This window comes from Callithrix jacchus, chromosome 5 (genome assembly GCF_049354715.1).
Source record: "Callithrix jacchus isolate 240 chromosome 5, calJac240_pri, whole genome shotgun sequence".
NCBI lineage: Eukaryota > Metazoa > Chordata > Mammalia > Primates > Cebidae > Callithrix > Callithrix jacchus.
Window position 1 is genome coordinate 27,650,132 of NC_133506.1, and position 21,192 is coordinate 27,671,323.

At 39.6% G+C, this 21,192-nt stretch overlaps 1 protein-coding gene and 1 non-coding gene across 29 annotated transcripts in view; one reads left to right on the forward strand and one right to left on the reverse strand.

Moving 5' to 3' along the window:
• Positions 1–21,192, reverse strand: part of RALGAPA2 (Ral GTPase activating protein catalytic subunit alpha 2) — a 346,879-nt gene that overhangs the window by 251,962 nt on the left and 73,725 nt on the right. For all 28 annotated transcript variants that reach the window (XR_013535138.1, XR_013535137.1, XM_078371500.1 and 25 more), the window contains 5 exons: positions 9,204–9,247; positions 6,335–6,512; positions 5,422–5,537; positions 3,082–3,220; positions 1,146–1,345 (listed from right to left, as the gene is read on the reverse strand). Coding sequence is in view for 26 of the 28 variants with exons in the window: in XM_054255270.2 (XP_054111245.1) it covers positions 1,146–1,345; positions 3,082–3,220; positions 5,422–5,537; positions 6,335–6,512; positions 9,204–9,247 (677 nt within the window). In the remaining 2 variants the exon portion in view is untranslated. The remainder of the gene's footprint in view (positions 1–1,145; positions 1,346–3,081; positions 3,221–5,421; positions 5,538–6,334; positions 6,513–9,203; positions 9,248–21,192) is intronic.
• Positions 9,525–9,631, forward strand: LOC118154188 (U6 spliceosomal RNA). Its single transcript, XR_004744081.1, has one exon. It is a non-coding gene; the product is annotated as a U6 spliceosomal RNA (small nuclear RNA).

Below are 21,192 nucleotides of genomic sequence, written 5' to 3' on the forward strand. Positions count from 1 at the left end.
TGTCTCTCTAAATTTTTAGTCACTGTGGTGGGATATTTTTTCAGAAAACAAATTTTTTTCTCAGCAATAATCATTACCATTTTCATTTTATTTACTAATTTTTTTTTAACTAAGACATTTAAAGGTTTCTTAAAACTTTCTTTTAGTAAGTCTTTTGTTGTTCTTACTGTAACTGCACCTCCCTCAGACCTTGAAAATAAGCTTCTCCTCTAACTCTTCAGTGGCTTCTCCCCAGTGGAGCCACATGCTCTGACTCTGGTGTCCCTCCATCAAGGTTCCTAATGACATGGAAGCACAAAAGCCACTCAACTGCCTCTTCAGGTCTGTGTATTCTTCTAGCTCAGGCCTAAGTAGGACTTCGGGGACTTCCAGGGCATTGGCAAATCTGCGGTTAGTGGATCACACTTCCTTTCCCTGTTCTTGGGGACAGTAAACAAAAGAGCACACAACACCATGATCCCTCAGTGAAGTGGCTGCTCTATGACCTCCACAAGTGGTCTTGCTCCACTAAGTCCCTAAGCAACTCAGTCTGATAGGAAAGCCCCCATATGTGTCTGGCTGACCAAGACCAAGAGAGAAAAAGCACAGCAGCCTCCATACAAGGAGAGGTCTCTTCTGAAGGCCTCAGGGAAGAGGTGGTCTTCTCTTCTAGGGACCTCACCATTGCTCAACAACCAGCCCAAAATCCTGAGCTGCTGATCTACTTGCCTCTCCTGAGATGCCAGAGGGCACTTAGCAGCCTCACAGGTCCTCTCCAAGGGCCACTTATAGTTTCCTAAGAGCTTTCCAGTTATTGGGCCTTGGTGAAGGCAAGACAGGCCTCTGTTCTCATGCCCAGACATCACTGGTACTCAAGTGAAGAAAATGAGGAGGAGCCAGGAGTGTGCATACAACAGCCATCTTCTCAGAATGGCCCTGCGCTCCCGAGATTGCGTCATCATGGCAATCCCAACAACGCACAGCAAGTGATTCAAACGCAATTCCTTCTGAAACCTCAGCATTACAGACAGGGTAGGCCAATAAAATCGCCTACCTATAACCAACAATCTGTAAGAACCAATAACTAATAATCGGTAACTTTGGCTATGTTCTAGTGTATTTTATCACACAAACAGTAAGAGGTAAAAAGACGATGAACGGCATACCTGGATGATTTTCGGCAATACATCCACTCCATTTTTAGGGTTTTGTGTTGCAGTTAGATACTTTTTTTCCAAAAAGAAAGTTACAATCCACTTAATAAAAACAACACGAGCTGCCATATATGGAATTTTTGTACTGTAAATGTTCTCATTGTCTCGAGTTGTAGTAATGTACACAGGCTTTGGTCTCAAATGGGGGATGTCTGGTAGAAAAAAGAACACGTGATTGGTTAGGTTAGCGAATCATAACACTATGGAACCCCTACAAATGTTTTGGTTTCCAATTAAAAACACGTATTTTTGGTTGTCTAAATAGCAACTAAGAACAAAGAACCAAACAGTTAAAAATGGCATTTTTTTTTTGTAGGGTCATTTCTGATTCCGCCTTGTGATCTGACCGACAATGGGTAGTAATGTCATTGTTTATGTATCTATGATATACAGCTATGGAAAAATTAAGCTAACAACTATTTTTAACAATTTTGATAAATTACATGAGACTAAAGTAGTGAAAATCCTTTCACATACATTATACCTAATTTTATTTTATTTTATAGCTGAAGCAAATGTAAAAGTATATATAAACTTTTAAAACATCATTTTCGGTATTTTTAACATCTAACACTGCAGTGATTAAATCCACTGAAATTTAGAGTTTTATATCCTTTTCCATTTAGATGAATCCAATGAAAGAGAATCAATATCATCTACTTTATATTTAAAAGAATTCAGAAAGTCACATTTCATCTTTGAGGCATCAAATGCTACCTTTTCCAAAGATTTTCAATTTCTCATTCTTTAAATTCCACAATCAATATGAAAATTATATGGTATTGGATTTGAGATACTACTTGATGTAAGTTCAACCTCTATCTTAATAATTTTTGTATATCTGGAATACCTGTATGAGGCAGAAAAATTATCAACAAATAACTTTTAATCTAGGAATATTAACAATATACCATGTTTTTACAATGATATGGACTACATATAAAATTGGAAATAAATTTTGAAAAAAATACTCATATATGTGTATATATATACATGTAGCTAAGGAAATACATGTTCCAGTACCCCTAAGAGTCAGTAATTCTACATCTTTCAAAATGCACCAAGTTTCGGCTTCTCTCCCCTTGCCGGTGTGTGTGTTTGCGTGTATGTACATACACTCACACACACACACACACAGCACAGACAAATGAACCAGGTAGCCATGTTCCCCATAAAAGTAACATGTTGTGTCACCATTTCCTACTCCAAAACTGTTTTTAATTATTCATTAAAACTACTTTTACCTGTTCTAAATAATAGGGAGAGGAAGATGTGACCCCCACCTTCACCACTCTAAGGGACTCTTCTATCCTGTGAGTCCTCATTTCTTACAGAAGAAAAAAACATTAGGAACCAAATTAGAAAGTCCTTTATGTTTCCTAATCCTCTGGGGCTTACTGTCCATAGCTTGTCTAATCACCTAATATTTGATCTTCCATAAGCACCTGTCAGTAGCAGCTGCTGGATGCAGGACCCAGCACAAGAGAAAAGGCATACAATGGCAGCTGTGTGCCCTGGGGTGGCTTCCAGTCACTGAGCAGAACCTGAGGTCACAATACACAACCACCCACAAGGAAAGACTTTAGGAAATTCAGAGTTTTTTACATTAAAAGATGACAAATATAATTATACTAAAAATATCATAAATACATTTCCGAGTATAGGAGCCAGGTTCCTTTTTACTTCTGTGAGCTGAGGTATATCTTAGTTGGTACAAATAATTAAAACCACTTATTAAGAAACTTTAACATCTAATAATAAAGTTACCATTCAACACAAAAATAAAATGACTATTTTACTTTAAAATTATCAAAGGTCACTTTGAAAGAGACTGCATAGCTTTCCTTTGGATATCCTCTATCCTCTACACGGCTCCAACAGTACTTACCAAGTACAGGTTTGTAGATGTTTGTTAACTTAGTAAATGATGGAAATAAATGAGGAAGATAATACTTTCGAAACAATGTAAAAAGAAATTTAAAACCAGTATCTTGATTCTCCTTATTCTTCCACTCCAAGCTTGCAGCCTTTGGATAATATGTAGAAAAGAACATATGTATATTTATATTTCAAATTAACATGTACTAAACTGAAGTGCTGTTATGTTACTAAAATTCCTATCCTAAATATAAAAAATGACAAATAATACTGATAACCATGTAATGAAATCATAACAAAGCTCAAAAGATGGCAGGAATGAATACTTCAAAACAGAACAGTAACTATGTTAGAATGACATCACATCTTTTACAACGTGCTGTAATATATCATCCCCATATTTTTAGTCTATGTTATTTCTAATTACCTAACATTCCTTGTGCCTTTAAAACATTTAGTCACAAATAATCGGTGCTTTTTTCTACTCAGGAAAAGGCCATTTATAATAAATAGAAATTAAAGAAATAATCCCTCTCAAGAATTTCACCCAATGTTACCTACATACATAATCAACATCAAAAGGCAAAAGCCATGGAATCTTGGAAAATGCATTCTCCATATTAAAAAAATTGAAAGGCTAAAATAAACCAGGGATGACAGTCCACTATGGATTAAGTTTAAATCTTTTATAGTGTTGAGATAATATTCTTCCCCTCAAAAACCCATCAGTGTTTGCATAGTGGGAGCATTCCAAAATCATTCAATAGGTGGGACCACACCTCAGGATCCAGGAGGACAGCCTGGTTACATAGGTGCAGTCACCCCCACATGACTTAGGGAAAACGCAGCCCTTAGAGAAGACCTGTCAGTAGTTCTAATACTTCTTAGACCAGAGAGCACTCTAAAGCAGGGCTTCCCACTTCCTTCCTGACATGCCCACTTAGAAAATGAAATGTGTGCAGTACGTGAGGTAAAGGGACGAGGTGCTTTGGCTACCTCAGTGTCCATAACCTGTCAAAGCTGTGCTCTGAGAACTCATCTCAATCGACAGAAGAGAAGGCAGAAGGAAGGCACGGATATGTACCTAAAATCCTTCACACAATTAGGAGGTTCACAGACTGCATGCAAACCTCTATCCTGTATCAATTCCATCTGCCTTATCTGAGGTCACACAACTCATTAATGACACATCTAAAATGAGAACCCAAGGACCCCAACACAAGTTCTGGATACTCTGTTGATTTTCCAGGACAAATGGAATGTCCAGCCACTTGTGAACAGCTGGCATTTGAGATGAATCTAGAAATGGGTCATTAGAACTCAAATGTCGAGTTTCCAGAATATGAAAGCATGCCGCAGTCAGGCTCTATTTGAAGTTCTGTGTTTCTGTTGTTGGCTAAAGGGAACGGAGTGAGGAAAGGGGACAAAACTGATGAGCATTCAGAAAGAGCAGCCAGTACTGAATCTTTAGAGTCAGCAGAGAAAAGCACAGTTCCCTAAAGAAAACTAGAAAGGAGTGAAAGGAAGGGAGGAGAAATACCAGAGAAAATATCAGGAGACGAGCGAATCTCATGAAGGAGGGGTAGTCAAATCCCCTCAGAGAACGAGGAAAGTAAGACCTGAAGCGTACCCTCCCTCTGGGCTGACCCTAGAATCTTTGTGGTTTGCCACTTCAGCAGTCACAGGGCAGAAGGCAGCGAACAGTGGGTGTCAAAAGAACATGAAGTGGGGATGAACTCAGCAGAGATTATTACTTCAACAACTGGGTTGTGAAGGGGAAGACAGATACTGGACAATACCCAGGATGAACTCAAAGACAAGAGAAGTATTTACTAAGAAAAAAGAATCAGTATATTTTATTCTATTATTTAGAAATCTAGACCAGGAGTCACAAATCTCCTATTAAAAGCATAAACCAGTTACTTCTGTATGTAGTTGGTGCAATGAGAAAAAATAATACGTGACATAAAGGAGACCTATGCCAGTGGCATGAGGATATTGGTCCATATGCTTTCCCTTAGTCCCCTGGTCTGCTCTGCCTGTTCCTGTTCACCTGTTCAGCCTCTGGGCCCACCTCCTCCTTCATCCTGTCTTGCAAGCATAGAGATTAGGGGTAGAAAGGAGTAAAGAGAGCAAAGAGTTTAAACACACTTACAAAATAGTATACACAGCTGGTCTTGCTGAAGTGACCTAACAATGGTACATACTCTGCATTTGCTGAAATATCACATAAAATCACCTCAAATAAAAAGGAAAAGGAAAAAATATGGATCCAAAGAGAGAAAAAGGCAGTATTTACTCTTTCCTATGAGAATAAACCCATCACTGAAACAGTCATAATTTTTCTGACCTGAATAACCATATACTTCAACAGTATTTGAAGAAAAAAGCAAGTTTGGTCCTCAGCAATCTTCTCCCCTGATACAGCTGGCAGGAGCGGAGTAATTTCTTCTGGATATATCTTTACTGAAAGTACAGAAAATGATGAGAGCTCATTCACCAAAGTCAAATTTTAAACAGAGTTTAGGGTTTTAAAAATAGTCTCTATTAAAATATATCTCTCCATCCACTGGAGCTGCTCACACTGAGCTCCAAGGCAGTGTGCAAAAGGAGCCTAGAAACACAGTTCAGATGCCCATGAAGCACCCTCTCCCACTGCATCACTCTTTCCCTTTCAAATTCTGTTTTGGTCAGCCCAAGATCAAATGCCAGTCATTGAGCAATAAAGCAATACACAGTAATAAATCAATGGTCCCAACAGGCAAGTTCCTTGAAAACTCAAAGGGCACAAATGGCCACCATTAACAATCCCATGAGGCTACTACTGTCCTTCCATAGATACTGCAGGAAGATACACAGAGGCAAAATAAGATCAGGTTGAGCAAATGAGTGTCCACTTATGAACAACAGTGATAAGAACAATAGACAGCAGCTTTGGATGGTGAAGTTTAATCTCATCAATAGACAGAAAACCCGTCCAGACTTCCCATGTGTCTCTACTTCCTTCTACTGCCAACATCTGTCCCCTCCTTCTATTCCTGCTTTCATCAATTCAGTCAATTTCTCCTGTCATCGTTTCATATAAAATAAGCTCCAAGTCTTTTGATTCTAAGGCATGGAAGGATCTACCGTGAGTACAAAAGGGGAATAATTCCTTTTCAGACTCCATTAGGATTTCTATTCAAGAAAATGAAAAAGTAAGAATTCCTTAATATAAGTTCAAGAGTTAATTTAAACATGAGAGACCTGCTAACATAACTTACCATCAGCTACACCAGGGCTGGGACTGATGAGGGTCTCCAGTGTGCAAGGGCCCTTGGATGACATGACTGCTGGGAAACCAGGCACCAGGCAGGCAAAAATCAGCACCTGCTCTTCTGCACAGTTTGTCTGTAGTGCTTGAAGCCACAGGAGAAACAGCCTGATTCCTTCACATCTTATCTAAAAACAACAATAAAAGCAATGAAAATGAAACACTTATATGTATTTATAGAAATGCACTGCAATGTAGCAACAATCTTGAGAAAGAAAAACTACAAGTGAAAGGTATGTTAAGTAGTACACCAAGTTCTTCACTTAGGGACAAATAAGCAAAAATGCTCCAATACAGCACAAGAGTTAAGAGCTCGAGTTCTGGAGCCAAAGTGCCTGGGTTCAAATGCAGGTTCTGCCACTTTCTAGCTGGGATCCATGGAGGACCACATAACTCTCCATGCCTTAGTCTCCCCATCTGTAAAATAAGGATGGTAAGAGCACTGACCACAAAAACTATGATAAAGACTGAGTTAACATATGTACACCACACAGCACGATGGCTGACTCCCAGGTATTTCCTGTTAATAGTATCTTATTCTGTAAGGCAACAGTACCCATGGTATCAATGTTCAATTATCTCCCCCCCCAAATTTACATGTGCTATCACTATAATATACCATGTTGATAATGTTCTTGAGAATCAGAAGACTTGGAGCTAAATAAGACCTTGAAGGCCTAGCTCAATGAGACAGAGCAGCTCTCCTTACACCTTATACCACTATTCTATTTCTCCAACACCTTTGCCATGCTCTGAATTCCCGGCACCATGCTGTAGAAAACATCAACATAGGCAGAAGTGCCCTTTTTTTCTTTATACTTTCAAATGCAACCCATTCCTAAAACTCAAAAGCACGACTCTCCATTTCTGTACTGCCAAATGACTAAAAACATAATGTCAATAATTAAAAAAAAAAACAAATTAGCAAAAGAGACTAAAAAAATGTCACATGCAGCTGAAAGATGGAGTAAGCTCCAAATACCAGCAACTAGAGTGACTGCCTCCTCTCCTTTCGATTAATTCCCGGTGCTGCTAACTGCACCAGAGCAGGAACACTGCAAGTCAAACACGAGGCCCTCCCAGAAAACCAAACCGAAAAGGGGAGAAGAGTCAAAACAAAAATATTCTGCTGACTTCCAATAGAAGTAAAAATACACTAGGACAGACAACCCAGCTGGTGACAGTGCTACCCCATCAACAGAGTAAATTCACAAATTCACAGCATACTTCCAAACATGCTCCTGGACTCCACCACTGCACTGCTCTGCTCCGCACAAACTTCCATGACTGCTCACACCTGTCTTCCTCTCCCCTCAAGCAGGTCAAATGAGTGGCAACATTACTATTCAGCCACCAGACAAAAAAAAAAAAAACAGAAGAAAAAGAAGAAGAAAGAAGACAGAAGAGAAGAGAAGAGAAAAGAGAAGAGAAGAGAAGAGAAGAGAAGAGAAGAGAAAGAAGAGAAGAGAAGAGAAGAGAAGAGAAGAGAAGAGAAGAGAAGAGAAGAGAAGAGAGCTCTATGTATATCTTCTTTTTTTTTTTGAGAAGGAATTTCACGCTGTTGCCCAGGATGGAGTGCTGTGGTGCAATCTCGGCTCGCTGCAACTTCCATCTCCCAGGTTGAAGCAATTGTGCTGCCTCAGCCTCCCGAGTAGCTGGGACTATAGGTATGTGCCACCACACTCAGCTAATTTTTGCCTTTTTAGTAGAGAAGGGGTTTCACCATGTTGGCCAGGCTGGTCTCGAACTGCTGACCTCAGGCAATCCACCTGCCTCAGCCTCCAAAGTGCTGGGATTACAGGTGTGAGCCACTGCACCCGTCCAGCTCTACATACATCAAATCGAATTATATTTAATTTAACAAGAGGGAAGTTTCTATGAAATTCTATTACAAGTCTCCAATTTTTACATGTTAACTGTATTTAACAGAACTAAATATAAATAAGTGTAATTATAAACACGAGATAACAACTTGCTAAGTTTTAATTATAAATCTATTTCCTTAAGAGCGACAAAATATAGAATCTACAGTGAGACTAGGAATGACTCACTTCTTTTTTTTTTTAACATGAGAAATAGTTAACATATCAAGTTTTAAGAGGCTGTGATCAGTTAGGCCAGTATAAAACCACCAACATATTGGCTTATTAAAGGCATTTGCACAGCTAAATTAACTCCAACTGAATTATCGTTCATAAAATATTCATCTCAGGCTGAATTTTTTCTGCCACTTATGTTTTAGGGTAATCTTATCTCAGCATCAAGAAGTATATGTTGTAATAAAAGACATATCCATTTCAAACTAAGCTAATTTTAACCTATAAATCTGCCACAAATAAATTTTCAAGAGTGAGACCCTGTTGTTCTTTTCTCCCACAATGGCTCTCAAAATTAGTAAAATTCATTAGAAACAACTATAATTTTAACAACCAGTTACCAAGATGGACAGAATTAAGCATGTGAGCTCTGAAGCTTAAAGGGGGACTGCCATTCCTTTTCCTGATGATAAAACTGAAGCAGTCAGTGTCTTGCCCATGATCCCTACCTGTACCCAGCAGAATCAGAATGAGAACTCAGAACTCTACACTCTGAAGCCCAACCCATTTTCTCCTAATACTATTTAAAATGTCTCCTGCAATAATTTATGATGTAAGAACAAAACTGTAACAATATTCATTATATAATTTCTCAATAAAAAATTTAAACTAAGTCAAGTGTTTTTTAAAGGCCCTTTTTCCAAAATGGCCTAATATTGTCACTTTGTGGCATTAACAAATTTAAGAGTAATAAAAAATATCATTACATGACAAAATAAATACCTTAATAGAATTTCCAGTGTGTAGAAGCTTCTTTAAAGTTGAGCCTGAAAGTTTAAAATAATGAATTAGAAATAGAGTATATAAATGCATATCAAAGATCTATTTTAAGAAGAGACTATGTGCTTATGACAAAAATATAATTTTTAAAAATAAAAGGAAGAAAATTGACCTTCAGAAACAAATGTCACAGAGGGAAAGACATTTTTAAGATAAAAGTACTATAAGTATGTACCTCTTCAGAATTCTTTTAAAACAGCCAAAATGATTAATATTAAGGTAAGCCAAATGCCCACAGTGGATTATGTGCAAATATCTCTTGTTGTGCTCGCTTCGGCAGCACATATACTAAAATTGGAACGATACAGAGAAGATTAGCATGGCCCCTGCGCAAGGATGACACGCAAATTCGTGAAGCGTTCCATATTTTAAAAAAAATATATATCTCTTGTCATGCATAAAATGGATGCTTTTATTTTTCATCTCTAAAGGTAAAAATAATACTAAACAACTGCTCATAAAACATTCTTACAAGAACATTTTACGAATACTCAGAATGGCAAGTTTCTCTCCTGGCAATGACAACTACATTTATGGGGTTTGGTCCATCAATAAATCCTCTAACAGAGCTCTTTGGTCACTGTCAAGGAAGCACAATCAAGGTTGACTCGGAACTCCAGTCAATTACAAAAACTTTGGTGCTGCAGCCCACCAGAATGAGAAAAGCTTCTCTCAGGAGGATGGAAGACTATTACTAAGTCATCTATAAGTATATTCACAACTTCAGTATGGAGACGGCAACCCAACTTAAATATCTTATGTAGCCTCTAAAATGAGATCTTAACATCAAAACATGAGAGGACCTTTTACAATAGATATATGGCCAGGCACGGTGGCTCACACCTGTAATCCCAGCACTTTGGGAGGCCAAGGCAGGTGGATCACGAGGTCAGAAGTTCAAGATCAGCCTGGCCAATATGGTGAAACCCCATTTCTACTAAAAATATTAAAAAATTACCCAGGCACGATGTCATACGCCTGTTGTCCCAGCTACTCAGGAGGCTGAGGCAGGAGAATTGCTTGAGCCCAGGAGGTAGAGTTTGCAGTGAGCTGAGACTGCACCACTATACTCCAGCCTGGCAACAGAGCAAGACTCCGTCTCAAAAAAAAGAAAAAAACTAAACATATTGGAAGTCTTAGGCAAGAGAAATTTGCTCTGAAATGAGGTATCTTTTAAGAAAAAAATCACTGAGATCCAAGATGGCCGAACAGGAACAGCTCTGGAGTGCAGTTCCCAGCAAGAAGAACACAGAGGATGAGTGATCGCCACATTTCCAAATGAGTTTTTACTGCCTACAGACCAGGAGATTCTCAGGCTGAAAAGCCCCATGAGTTTCCAGCACAGCTGTTTCAGCTGGCGCTGTGGGTCTTCACACAAAAACTCACACAAATCCAGGCAGCCATTTCAACAAGCGCCTAGAATGCCTGGGATAAAGAGCCGCCCATTCAACTGAAAAGAAAGGGGGCTGAAACAGGGAGGCAGGTGATCTGGTTCAGTGGGTCCCACCTCCAAAAAACACCAGCAATCTGAAATGCTCTGGATTAAGAGTTTTTCAGCAAGTGCCGCTGGACCCATGACAGTCCAGCTCGGTCGGGGGAAGGGTGTCAGCCATTACAGAGGCTGTCAGCTGAGGCAGTCCACCATTACCGAGGCAGTCCACCATTACCGAGGCAGTCCGCCATTACCGAGGCAGTCTGCCATTACCGAGACAGTCCGCCATTACCAAGGCAATCCACATGTACTGAGGCAATCCGCCTGTACATAGCAGCTGGGCAGAGCCCACAGCAGCTCAGCAACACCTCTGCTGGCAGAATGTGACTAGACTCCCTCCTTGCTGGGCGGGCATCTCTGAAAAAAGGTAGCAGCACATCAGGAACTTATAAATAAAGTCCCACCTTCCCAGGACAGAGCACCTGGAAAAAAGGCAGTTATGAGTTCTGCTGCAGCAGACTTAAATGTACCTGCCTAGCAGCTCTGAACGGAACAATGCAGCTCCTAGCTTAACACTTGACCTCCTATAAGGGACAGACTGCCTCCTCAAGCAACTCCCTGTATATCCAAAGAGACACCTTATAAAGGAGAACTCAGGCTGACATCAGGCGAGTACTCTTCTGGGACAAAGATAACGGAAGAAGAAACTGGCAGCAACCTTACTGTTCTTCAGCCCCCATGGGTGATTCAGACAAGCAGTGTCTGAAGTAGACCTTCAGCAGGCCTACAGCAGAGAAGCCTGATGGTTAGAAGGAAAACTAAAAAACAGAAAGAAATAACTTCAACATCAATAAAAAGGAAGTCCACCCAGAGACCCCAACTGAAAGTCACCAACTACAAAGACCACAGGTACATCAATAACGATGAGAAGAAACCAGTGCAAAAAGAATGAAAACACCAAAAACCACACGGCTCTCATCCTCCAAGAGATCACAACTCCACACCAGAAAGAGAACAAAGCTGGATGGAGAATGAGTCTGATGAACTGACAGAAACAGGCTTCAGAAGGTGGGTAATAACTAACTTCTCTGAGCTAAAAGAACATGTTCTAACTCAACGCAAAGAAACTGAGAACCTTGAAAAAAGGTTAGACAAAATGCTAATGAGAATAAACAGCTTAGAGAAGAATACAAATGACCTGATGGAGCTGAAAAACACAAGAACTTCGCAAAGCATACACAAGTATCAACAGCCAAATCAACCGAGCAGAAGAAAGGATATCAGAGACTGAAGATCAACTCAATGAAATAAAATGAGAAGGCAAGATTAGAGAACAAAGAGTAAAGAGAAATGAACAAATCCTCCAAGAAATATGGGATTATGTGAAAAGACCTAATCTACATTTGATAGGTGTACCTGAATGTGATGGAGAGAATGAATCCAAGCTGGAAAACACTCTTCAGGATATCTTCCAGGAGAACTTCCCCAACCTAGCAAGGCAGGCCAATATTCGAGTCCAGGAAATACAGAGAACACCACAAAGATATTCCTGAAGAAGAGCAACCCCAAGGCACATAATTGTCAGATTCACCAGGGTTGAAATGAAGGAAAAAATGCTAAGCGCAGCCAGAGAGAAAGGTCAGGTTACCCACAAAGGGAAGCCCATCAGACTCACAGTGGATCTCTCAGCAGAAACCCTATACGCCAGAAGAGAGTGGGGACCAATATTCAACATCCTTAAAGAAAAGAACTTTCAACCCAGAATTTCATATCCAGCCAAAAAAGCTTCATAAGCAAAGGAGAAACAAAATCTTTACAAGCAATTGCTGAGAGATTTCATCGCCACCAGGCCTGCCTTACAAGAGCTCCTGAAAGAAGCACTAAACATAGAAAGGAACAACTAGTACCAGCCACTCCAAAATCATACCAAATGGTAAAAAGCATCAACACAATGAAGAAACTGCATCAACTAACAGGCAAAACAACCAGCTAGAATCAACATGGCAGGATCAAATTCACACATAACAATATTAACCTTAAATGTAAATGGGCGAAATGCCCCAATCAAAAGACATAGACTGGCAAACTGGATAAAAAGTCAAAACCCATCAGTGTGTTGTATTTAGGAAACCCATCTCATGTGCAAGGACACAAACAGGCTCAAAAGAAAGGAATGGAGGAAGATTTACCAAGCAAATAGAGAGCAAAAACAACAACAAAAAAAGCAGAAGTTGCAATCCTAGTCTCTGACAAAACAAACTTTAAAGCAACAAAGATCAAAAGAGACAAAGAAGGACATTATATAATGATAAAAGAATCAAGGCAACAAGAAGAGGTAACAATCCTAAATATATACGCACTCAATACAGGAGCACCTAGATACATAAAGCAAGTTCTTAATGACCTACAAAGTGACTTAAACTCCCACACAATAATAGTGGGAGACTTTAACACTCCACTGTCAGTATTAGACAGATGAATGAGACAGAAAATTAACAGGGATATCCAGGACTTGAACTCAGATCTGGACCAAGCAAACCTCACAGACATCTACAGAACTCTCCACCCCAAATCCACAGAATATACATTCTTCTCAGCACCACATCGCACCTACTCTAAAACTGACCACATAATTGGAAGTTCACTCCTCAGCAAATGCAAAAGAATGGAAATCATAACAAACAGTCTCTCAGACCACAGTGAAATCCAATTAGAATTCAGGATTGAGAAACTAACTCAGAACTGCACAGCTCCACAGAAACTGAACAACTGGCTCTTGAATGTTGACTGGATAAACAATGAAATGAAGGCAAAAATAAAGATGGTCTTTGAAACCAACGAGAATGAATACATAACATACCAGAATCTCTGGGACACATTTAAAGCAGTGTTTAGAGGAAAATTTATAGCAATAAATGCCCACATGAGAAACAAGGAAAAATCTAAAATCGACACTCTATCATCAAAATTGAAAGAGCTAGAGGAGCAAGATCAAAAAAACTCAAAAGCTAGCAGAAGACAAGAAATAACTAAGATCAGAGCAGAACTGAAGGAGATAGAGACAAAAAAAAAACCCTTCAAGAAACCAATAAATCCAGGAGCCGGTTTTTTGAAAAGATCAATAAAATAGCCAGGCTGCTAGCCAGATTAATAAAAAAGAAAAGAAAGAAGAATCAAATAGATGCAATAAAAAATTATAAAGGGAATATCACCACCAATTCCACAGAAATACAAACTACCATCAGAGATTACTACAAACAACTCTATGCACATAAACCAGTAAACCTGGAAGAAATGGATAAATTCCTGGACACTTGGACCCCCCCAAGCCTAAACCAGGAAGAAGTCAAAACACTGAATAGACCAAAAACAAGGTCTGAAGTTGAGGCAGCAATTAATAGCCTACCAACCTTAAAAAGCCCAGGTCCAGATGGGTTCATAACCAAATTCTACCAGAAATACAAAGAGGAGCTGGTACTACTCCTTCTGAAACTACTCCAAACAATCCAAAAAAAGGGAATCCTTCCCAAATCATTTTATGAGACCAACATCATCCTGATACCAAAACCCAACAGAGACTCAAAAAAAAAAGAAAACTTCAGACCAATATCCATAATGAATACAGATGTGAAAATCTTCAATAAAATACTGGCAAACTGACTGCAACAGCACATCAAAACACTTATCCACCATGATCAAGTAGGCTTCATCCTGGGGATGCAAAGTTGGTTAAACATACACAAGTCTATAAACGTAATCCACCACATAAACAGAACCAAAGACAAAAACCGCATGATGATCTCAATAGATGCAGAGAAGGCCTTCAACAAAATTCAACAGGCCTTTATGCTAAAAACTCTCAATAAACTAGGGATAGATGGAAAATGTCTCAAAATAATAAAAGCTATTTAGGACAAACCCACAGCCAATATCATACTGAATGGGCAAAAGCTGGAAGCATTCCCTTTGAAATCTGGCACTAGACAAGGATGCCCTCTCTCACCACTCCTATTCAATATAGTATTGGATGTCCTAGCCAGAACAATCAGGCAAGAAAGAAATAAAGGGTATTCAATTAGGAAAGGAGGAAGTCTAAGCAATCGAACACCCTGTCCTGGGGAGAGAGATCCAAGATGGCCGTCTAGCAGCAGCTCAGGGTTGCAGCTCCCAGTGAAGGCGCAGGTACTGAGTGGACGCCATACATCCAGACAAATTTTTTGCTTACGGACCAGGAGATTCCCAGCAGAGGAGCCCCACAGGTCGCCAGCGTGACTCTTTTGGCCAGCACGGCTGTTATGCAGGCATCCCGGAGCAGCAGTTCTCAGTGCAGAGTATGCGGGACTGGGTGCCCTTTTAGTTGGCATTTGGAGCTCCAAGAAGGCAGAGTCATCCATTCAGCTCATTGGGAGGGGGAGTGAAGCTGGGAGCCAGACCGGGAGATTCCCGGGCAGAAAAGCACCACAAATCTCAGTATCGCTGTTTCAGCCGGCGCAGTCGCCACAAGGGAAATTGCATAGATCACAGTGCCTTTTCGGCGGGCGACTGGGGCACCTGGGAGAGAATCGACTGTTCAATTAGGAAAAGAAAAAAAGGGGGCTCTGAGGCGTGAAGTCAGGTGATTGGGCTTGGCTGGTCCCACCCCCACAAAAAAACAGCAATTGGAAACACTGACGGTTGAGAGTTTCACAGCAAGCACAGCTGAACCCAGGAAGGTCCAGCTCTGTGGGGGACGAGCGTCCACCAAAGGAAAACAAAGAAACAGAAATAATATCACCACCAACAAGCTGGACATCCACTCAGAGACTCAATCTGAAAGTCAGCAATTACAAAGACGAAAGGTGGATAAATTCACAAAGATGGGAAGAAACCAGCGCAAAAAGGCTGAAAACATCCAAAATCAGAATGCCTCTCCTCCTTCAGGGGATCGTAGCTCCTCATCAGCAAGGGAACAAGGCCTGATGGAGAACAAGTGTGATCAATTGTCAGAATTCGGCTTCAGAAGGTGGATAATAAGAAAATTCTGTGAGCTAAAAGAATATGTTCTAACCCAATGCAAAGAAACTAACAACCTTGAAAAAAGGTTTGATGAAATGCTAACGAGAATAGACCATTTAGAGAGGAATATAAGTGAATTAATGGAGCTGAAAAACACAACATGAGAACTTCGTGAAGTATGCACAAGTTTTAACAGTCAAATTGATCAAGCAGAAGAAAGGATATCATAGGTCGAAGACCAACTCAATGAAATAAAACGAGAAGACAAGATTAGAGAAAAAAGGATAAAAAGGAAAGAGCAAAGTCTCCAAGAAATATGGGACTATGTGAAAAGACCTAATGTACGTTTGATAGGTGTACCTGAATGTGATGAAGAGAATGAATCCAAGCTGGAAAATATTTTTCAGGATATTATTCAGAAAAACTTTCCCAACCTAGCTAGGCATGACAATATTCAACTCCAGGTAACACAGAGAACACCACAAAGATATTCCTCAAGAAGAGCAACCCCAAGGCACATAATCGCCAGATTCACCAGGGTTGAAATGAAGGAAAAAATGCTAAGCACAGCCAGAGAGAAAGGTCAGGTTACCCACAAAGGGAAGCCTATCAGACTCACAGCAGATCTCTCAGCAGAAACCCTACAAGCCAGAAGAGAGTGGGGGTCAATATTCAACATCCTTAAAGAAAAGAACTTTCAACCCAGAATTTCTTATCCAGCCAAACTAAGCTTCACAAGTGAAGGAAAAATAAAATCTTTTGTGAATAAGCAAGTACTTAGAGATTTCATCACCACCAGGCCTGCTTTACAAGAGCTTCTAAAAGAAGCACTACACATAGAAAAGGACAACCAGTATCAGCCTTTCCAAAAATATACCAAAAAGTGAAGAGCATCAACATAATGAATAATTTATATCAACTAATGGGCAAAACAGCCAGCTAGCATCCAATGACAGTATTAAACTCACATATATTATTATTAATCCTAAATTTAAATTGACTAAATTCCCCAATCAAAAGACACAGACAGGCAGATTGAATGGAAAGTCAAAACCCATCGGTATGCTGCATCCAGACCCATCTCACATGCAAGGATACACAAAAATTCAAAACAAAGGGATGGAGGAAGATTTACCAACCAAATGGAGAGCATAAATAAATAAATAAATAAAAAAGCAGGAGGTGCAATTCTCGCCTCTGATAAAATAGACTTTCTTTTCTTTTCTTTTTTTGTGTGAGATGGAGTTTCGCTCTTGTTACCCAGGCTGGAGTGCAATGGCGCAATCTCGGCTCACCGCAACCTCCACCTCCTGGGTTCAGGCAATTCTCCGGCCTCAGCCTCCTGAGTAGCTGGGATTACAGGAACACGCCACCATGCCCAACTAATTTTTTGTATTTTTAGTAGAGATGGGGTTTCATCATGTTGACCAGGATGGTCTCGATCTCTTGACCTCATGATCCACCCGCCTCAGCCTCCCAAAGTGCTGGGATTACAGATGTGAGCCACTGCACCCGGCCTAAAGTAGACTTTAAAGCAACAAAGATCAAAAGAGGCAAAGAAGGACATTACATAATGGTAAAAGGATCAATGCAACAAGAAGAGCTAACGATCCTAAATATATATGCACCCAATACAGGAGCTCCCAGATACATAAGACAAGTTCTTAATGACTTATAAAGAGACTTAGACTCCCACGCAATAATAGTGAGAGACTTTAACATCACATTGTCAATATTAGACAGATCAATGAAACAGAAAATTAACAAGGATATCCAGGACTTCAACTCAGACCCAGAACAAGTAAACTTAATAAACATTTATAGAACTCTCCACCCCAAATACACAAAACATACATTCTTATCAGTACCACATCACACCTTCTCTAAAAGTGACTACATAATTGGAAGTAAATCACTCCTCAGTAATTGCATAGCATTTCACAGGTTTAGATGAAATATTGGTTGGCTGCTTGCTTGTTATTTTCCTCCCTTATTCCTTCCTGTCTCCATTGTTAAGCACAATTATTGGCATAAAAGAGGTTTTCAATACCCATTTTTAGACTGCATTCTAGCCTGGGCAATAAAGCAACACTCCCCCGTTCTTTCTCCCTCTTTCTCTTCCTCTTTCTCTTTCATTCTTTTTAATCTTTTTTTTTTCTCTCTTTCACTCTTTTTTTCTCTTTCTTTAAAAAAAAAAAGAGGAAGTCCAATTGTCTCTATTTGCAGATGACATGATTGTATATTTAGAAGACCCCATCGTCTCAGCCCAAAGTCTCCTTAAACTGATAAGCAACTTCAGAAAAGTATCAGGATACAAAATCAATGTGCAGAAATCACAAGCATTCCTATACACCAATAACAGACTAAAAGAGAATCAAATCAAGAGCGAACTCTCATTTACAACTGCTACAAAGAGAATAAAATACGTAGGAATACAATTAACAAAGGATGTAAAGGACCTCTTCAAGGAGAACTACGAACCACTGCTAAAGGAAATAAAAGAGGACACAAACAGATGGAAAAAGATTCCATGCTCATGGTTAGGAAGAATCAATATTGTGAAAATGGCCATACTGCCCAAAGTAATTTACAGATTCAACGCTATCCCATCAAGCTACCTAAGACCCTCTTCACAGAACTGGAAAAAAAAAACCACCTTAAATTTCATATGGATCCAAAAGAGAGCCCACATAGCCAAGACAATCCTAAGCAAACAAAACAAAGCTGGAGGCATCATGCTATCTGACTTCAAACTATACTACAAGGCTACAGTAATCAAAAAGCTTGGTACTGGTACCAAAACAGAGATACAGATCAATGGAACAGAAGAGAGGCCTTGGAGGCAACACCACAGATCTACAGCCATCTGATCTTTGACAAACCTGACAAAAACAAGCAATGAGGAAAGGATTCCCGTTTAATAAATAGTGTTGGAATAACTGGTTAGCCATGCGCAGAAAACAGAAACTGGATCCCTGCCCGACACCTTATACTAAAATTAACTCCAGATGGATTAAAGACTTAATCATAAGACCTAACACCATAAAAACCCTGGAAGAAACCTAGGCAAAACCATTCAGGACACAGGCATAGGTAAGGACTTCATGACTAAAACACCAAAAGGATTGGCAGCAAAAGCCAAAATAGACAAGTGGGATCTAATTAAACTCCAGAGCTTCTGTACAGCAAAAGAAACAATCATTAGAGTGAACCAGCAACCAAAAAAAGGGAAAAAATTTTTGCAATCTACCCATCTGACAAAGAGCTAATATCCAGAATTTACAAAGAACTAAAACAGATTTACAAGAAAAAAAAAAAAAGCCCATTCAGAAGTGGGCAAAGGACATGAACAGACATTTTTCAAAAGAAGACATATATGAGGCCAACAAACATATGAAAAAATGCTCATCATCACTGGTCATTAGAGAAATGCAAATCAAAACCATATTGAGATACCATCTCACGCCAGTTAGAATGGCGATCATTAAAAAATCTGGAGACAACAGATGCTGGAGAGGACGTGGAGAAATTAGTTCAACAATTGTGGAAGACAGTGTGGCGATTCCTCAAGCACCTAGAAACAAAAATTCCTTTTGACCCAGCAATCCCATTCTTGGGTATATATCCGAAGGATTATAAATCATTCTATTATAAAGATACATGCACACGTATGTTCACTGTGGCACTGCTTACAATAGCAAAGACCTGAACCAACCCAAATGCCCATCGATGATAGACTGGATGAGGAAAATGTGGCAAATATACTCCATGGAATACTATGCAGCCATAAAATATGATGAGTTTGTGTCCTTTGTAAGGACATGGATGAATCTGGAAACCATCATTCTCAACAAACTGACACAAGAACAGAAAATCAAACACCACACGTTCTCATTCATAGGCAGGTGTTGAACAATGAGAACACATGGACACAGGGAGGGGAGGAGCATCACAGACTGGGGTTTGTTGGGGGATTACTAGGGGAGGGACAATCAGGGGTAGGGAGGTTGGGGAGATCCCTATGTGAACACACTGCCATATATGTACCTATGCAACAATTCTGCATGATCTTCCCACGTACCCCAGAATCTAAAGTACAATTGAAATATAAATATATATATATATATATATATATATATGTATGAAAAAGAGAAAGAGAAAAAAAAGAAAAAGAAAAAATAAAAGAGTTGATATTATCATGTATTTGGCATATTGGAACTTTTATGTTATTTTTTATTAAATAAAATTATTGAAAATATGTTAAAAAAAAAAGAAAAAATTACTTAGATCCTCTGATGAAAAGTTTGTGATATCTATTTAACAATTAGATATCAAATCATATTTACTCCACCAATGAATTTCAAAGAGTTGTTCTAACAAGACAGCCAGTGTTTTGACAACTGATATAAGCCATCTCTACAGTGATAGATGGATGGATGGATGGATAGATATATACATACATACAAACATACATACATACATATAGATATATAAAATAATTAAATGCATACTCTTTAGAAATTCATTAACCAGCATAAAATCACTGGCAATCTGAAGGAACCTTTTATAACAGTTCTACTGTTCATAACACCTAACAATAGGGCTCAAGGAAACACATCATGACTCAGACTAGGTTTTATCTAGCACTTAAATAACTAATAGTTTGTGCTTGAGTGAAGGAGGCTAAAATGTCTCCCCTTCCATGACTTCTCCCTTCACCAAACCATATCCAGTAACTTTTGGTCTAGAACCAGCATTTAATAGGCTGGCTTTCTCTGTCACAGCTAAGGCTCAAATGTCCATCCAGTCCACACCTTTCCTCAACCTGGGGCCTTGTTCTTTGTCCCCATGTTTATCCATTCTTGGACAGTTCATTCTACCTCAGTTGAACATCTGCTTCATTACACATTTTTTTTTTTTGAGACGGAGTTTCGCTCTTGTCACCCAGGCTGGAGTGCAATGGCGCGATCTCAGCTCACCGTGACCTCCGCCTCCTGGGATCAGGCAATTCTCCTGCCTCAGCCTCCTGAGTAGCTGGGATTACAGGCACGCGCCACCATGCCCAGCTAATTTTTTGTATTTTTAGTAGAGACGGGGTTTCACCATGTTGACCAGGATGGTATTGATCTCTTGACCTCGTGAACCACCCGCCTTGGCCTCCCAAAGTGCTGGGATTACATGCTTGAGCCACCGCACCCGGCCTTCATTACACATTTTGAGGACCTCAGGGCGGCTGGCCAAGCCAAGAGATACTAGACCTCCCAGGACATTAATATTAGGCCTGCACAGACAGTTCTCTTTCCAGCCATCTGGCTAATTCATCATCTTGTAACATATTCTTGGAAATAGTTTTTCCTGGCCATTGTATGTGACTGTTGGTGCTTGTTAGTCCTTCCCCTTCTTAGGATGGCTCCAGCTTGTTTTTTCTGTTGTTGTTGGTATTATTTTTTAAGTATTTGGACTACCTAAAGATGCCTATATCCACTGTTCCTTATACACAGAGGA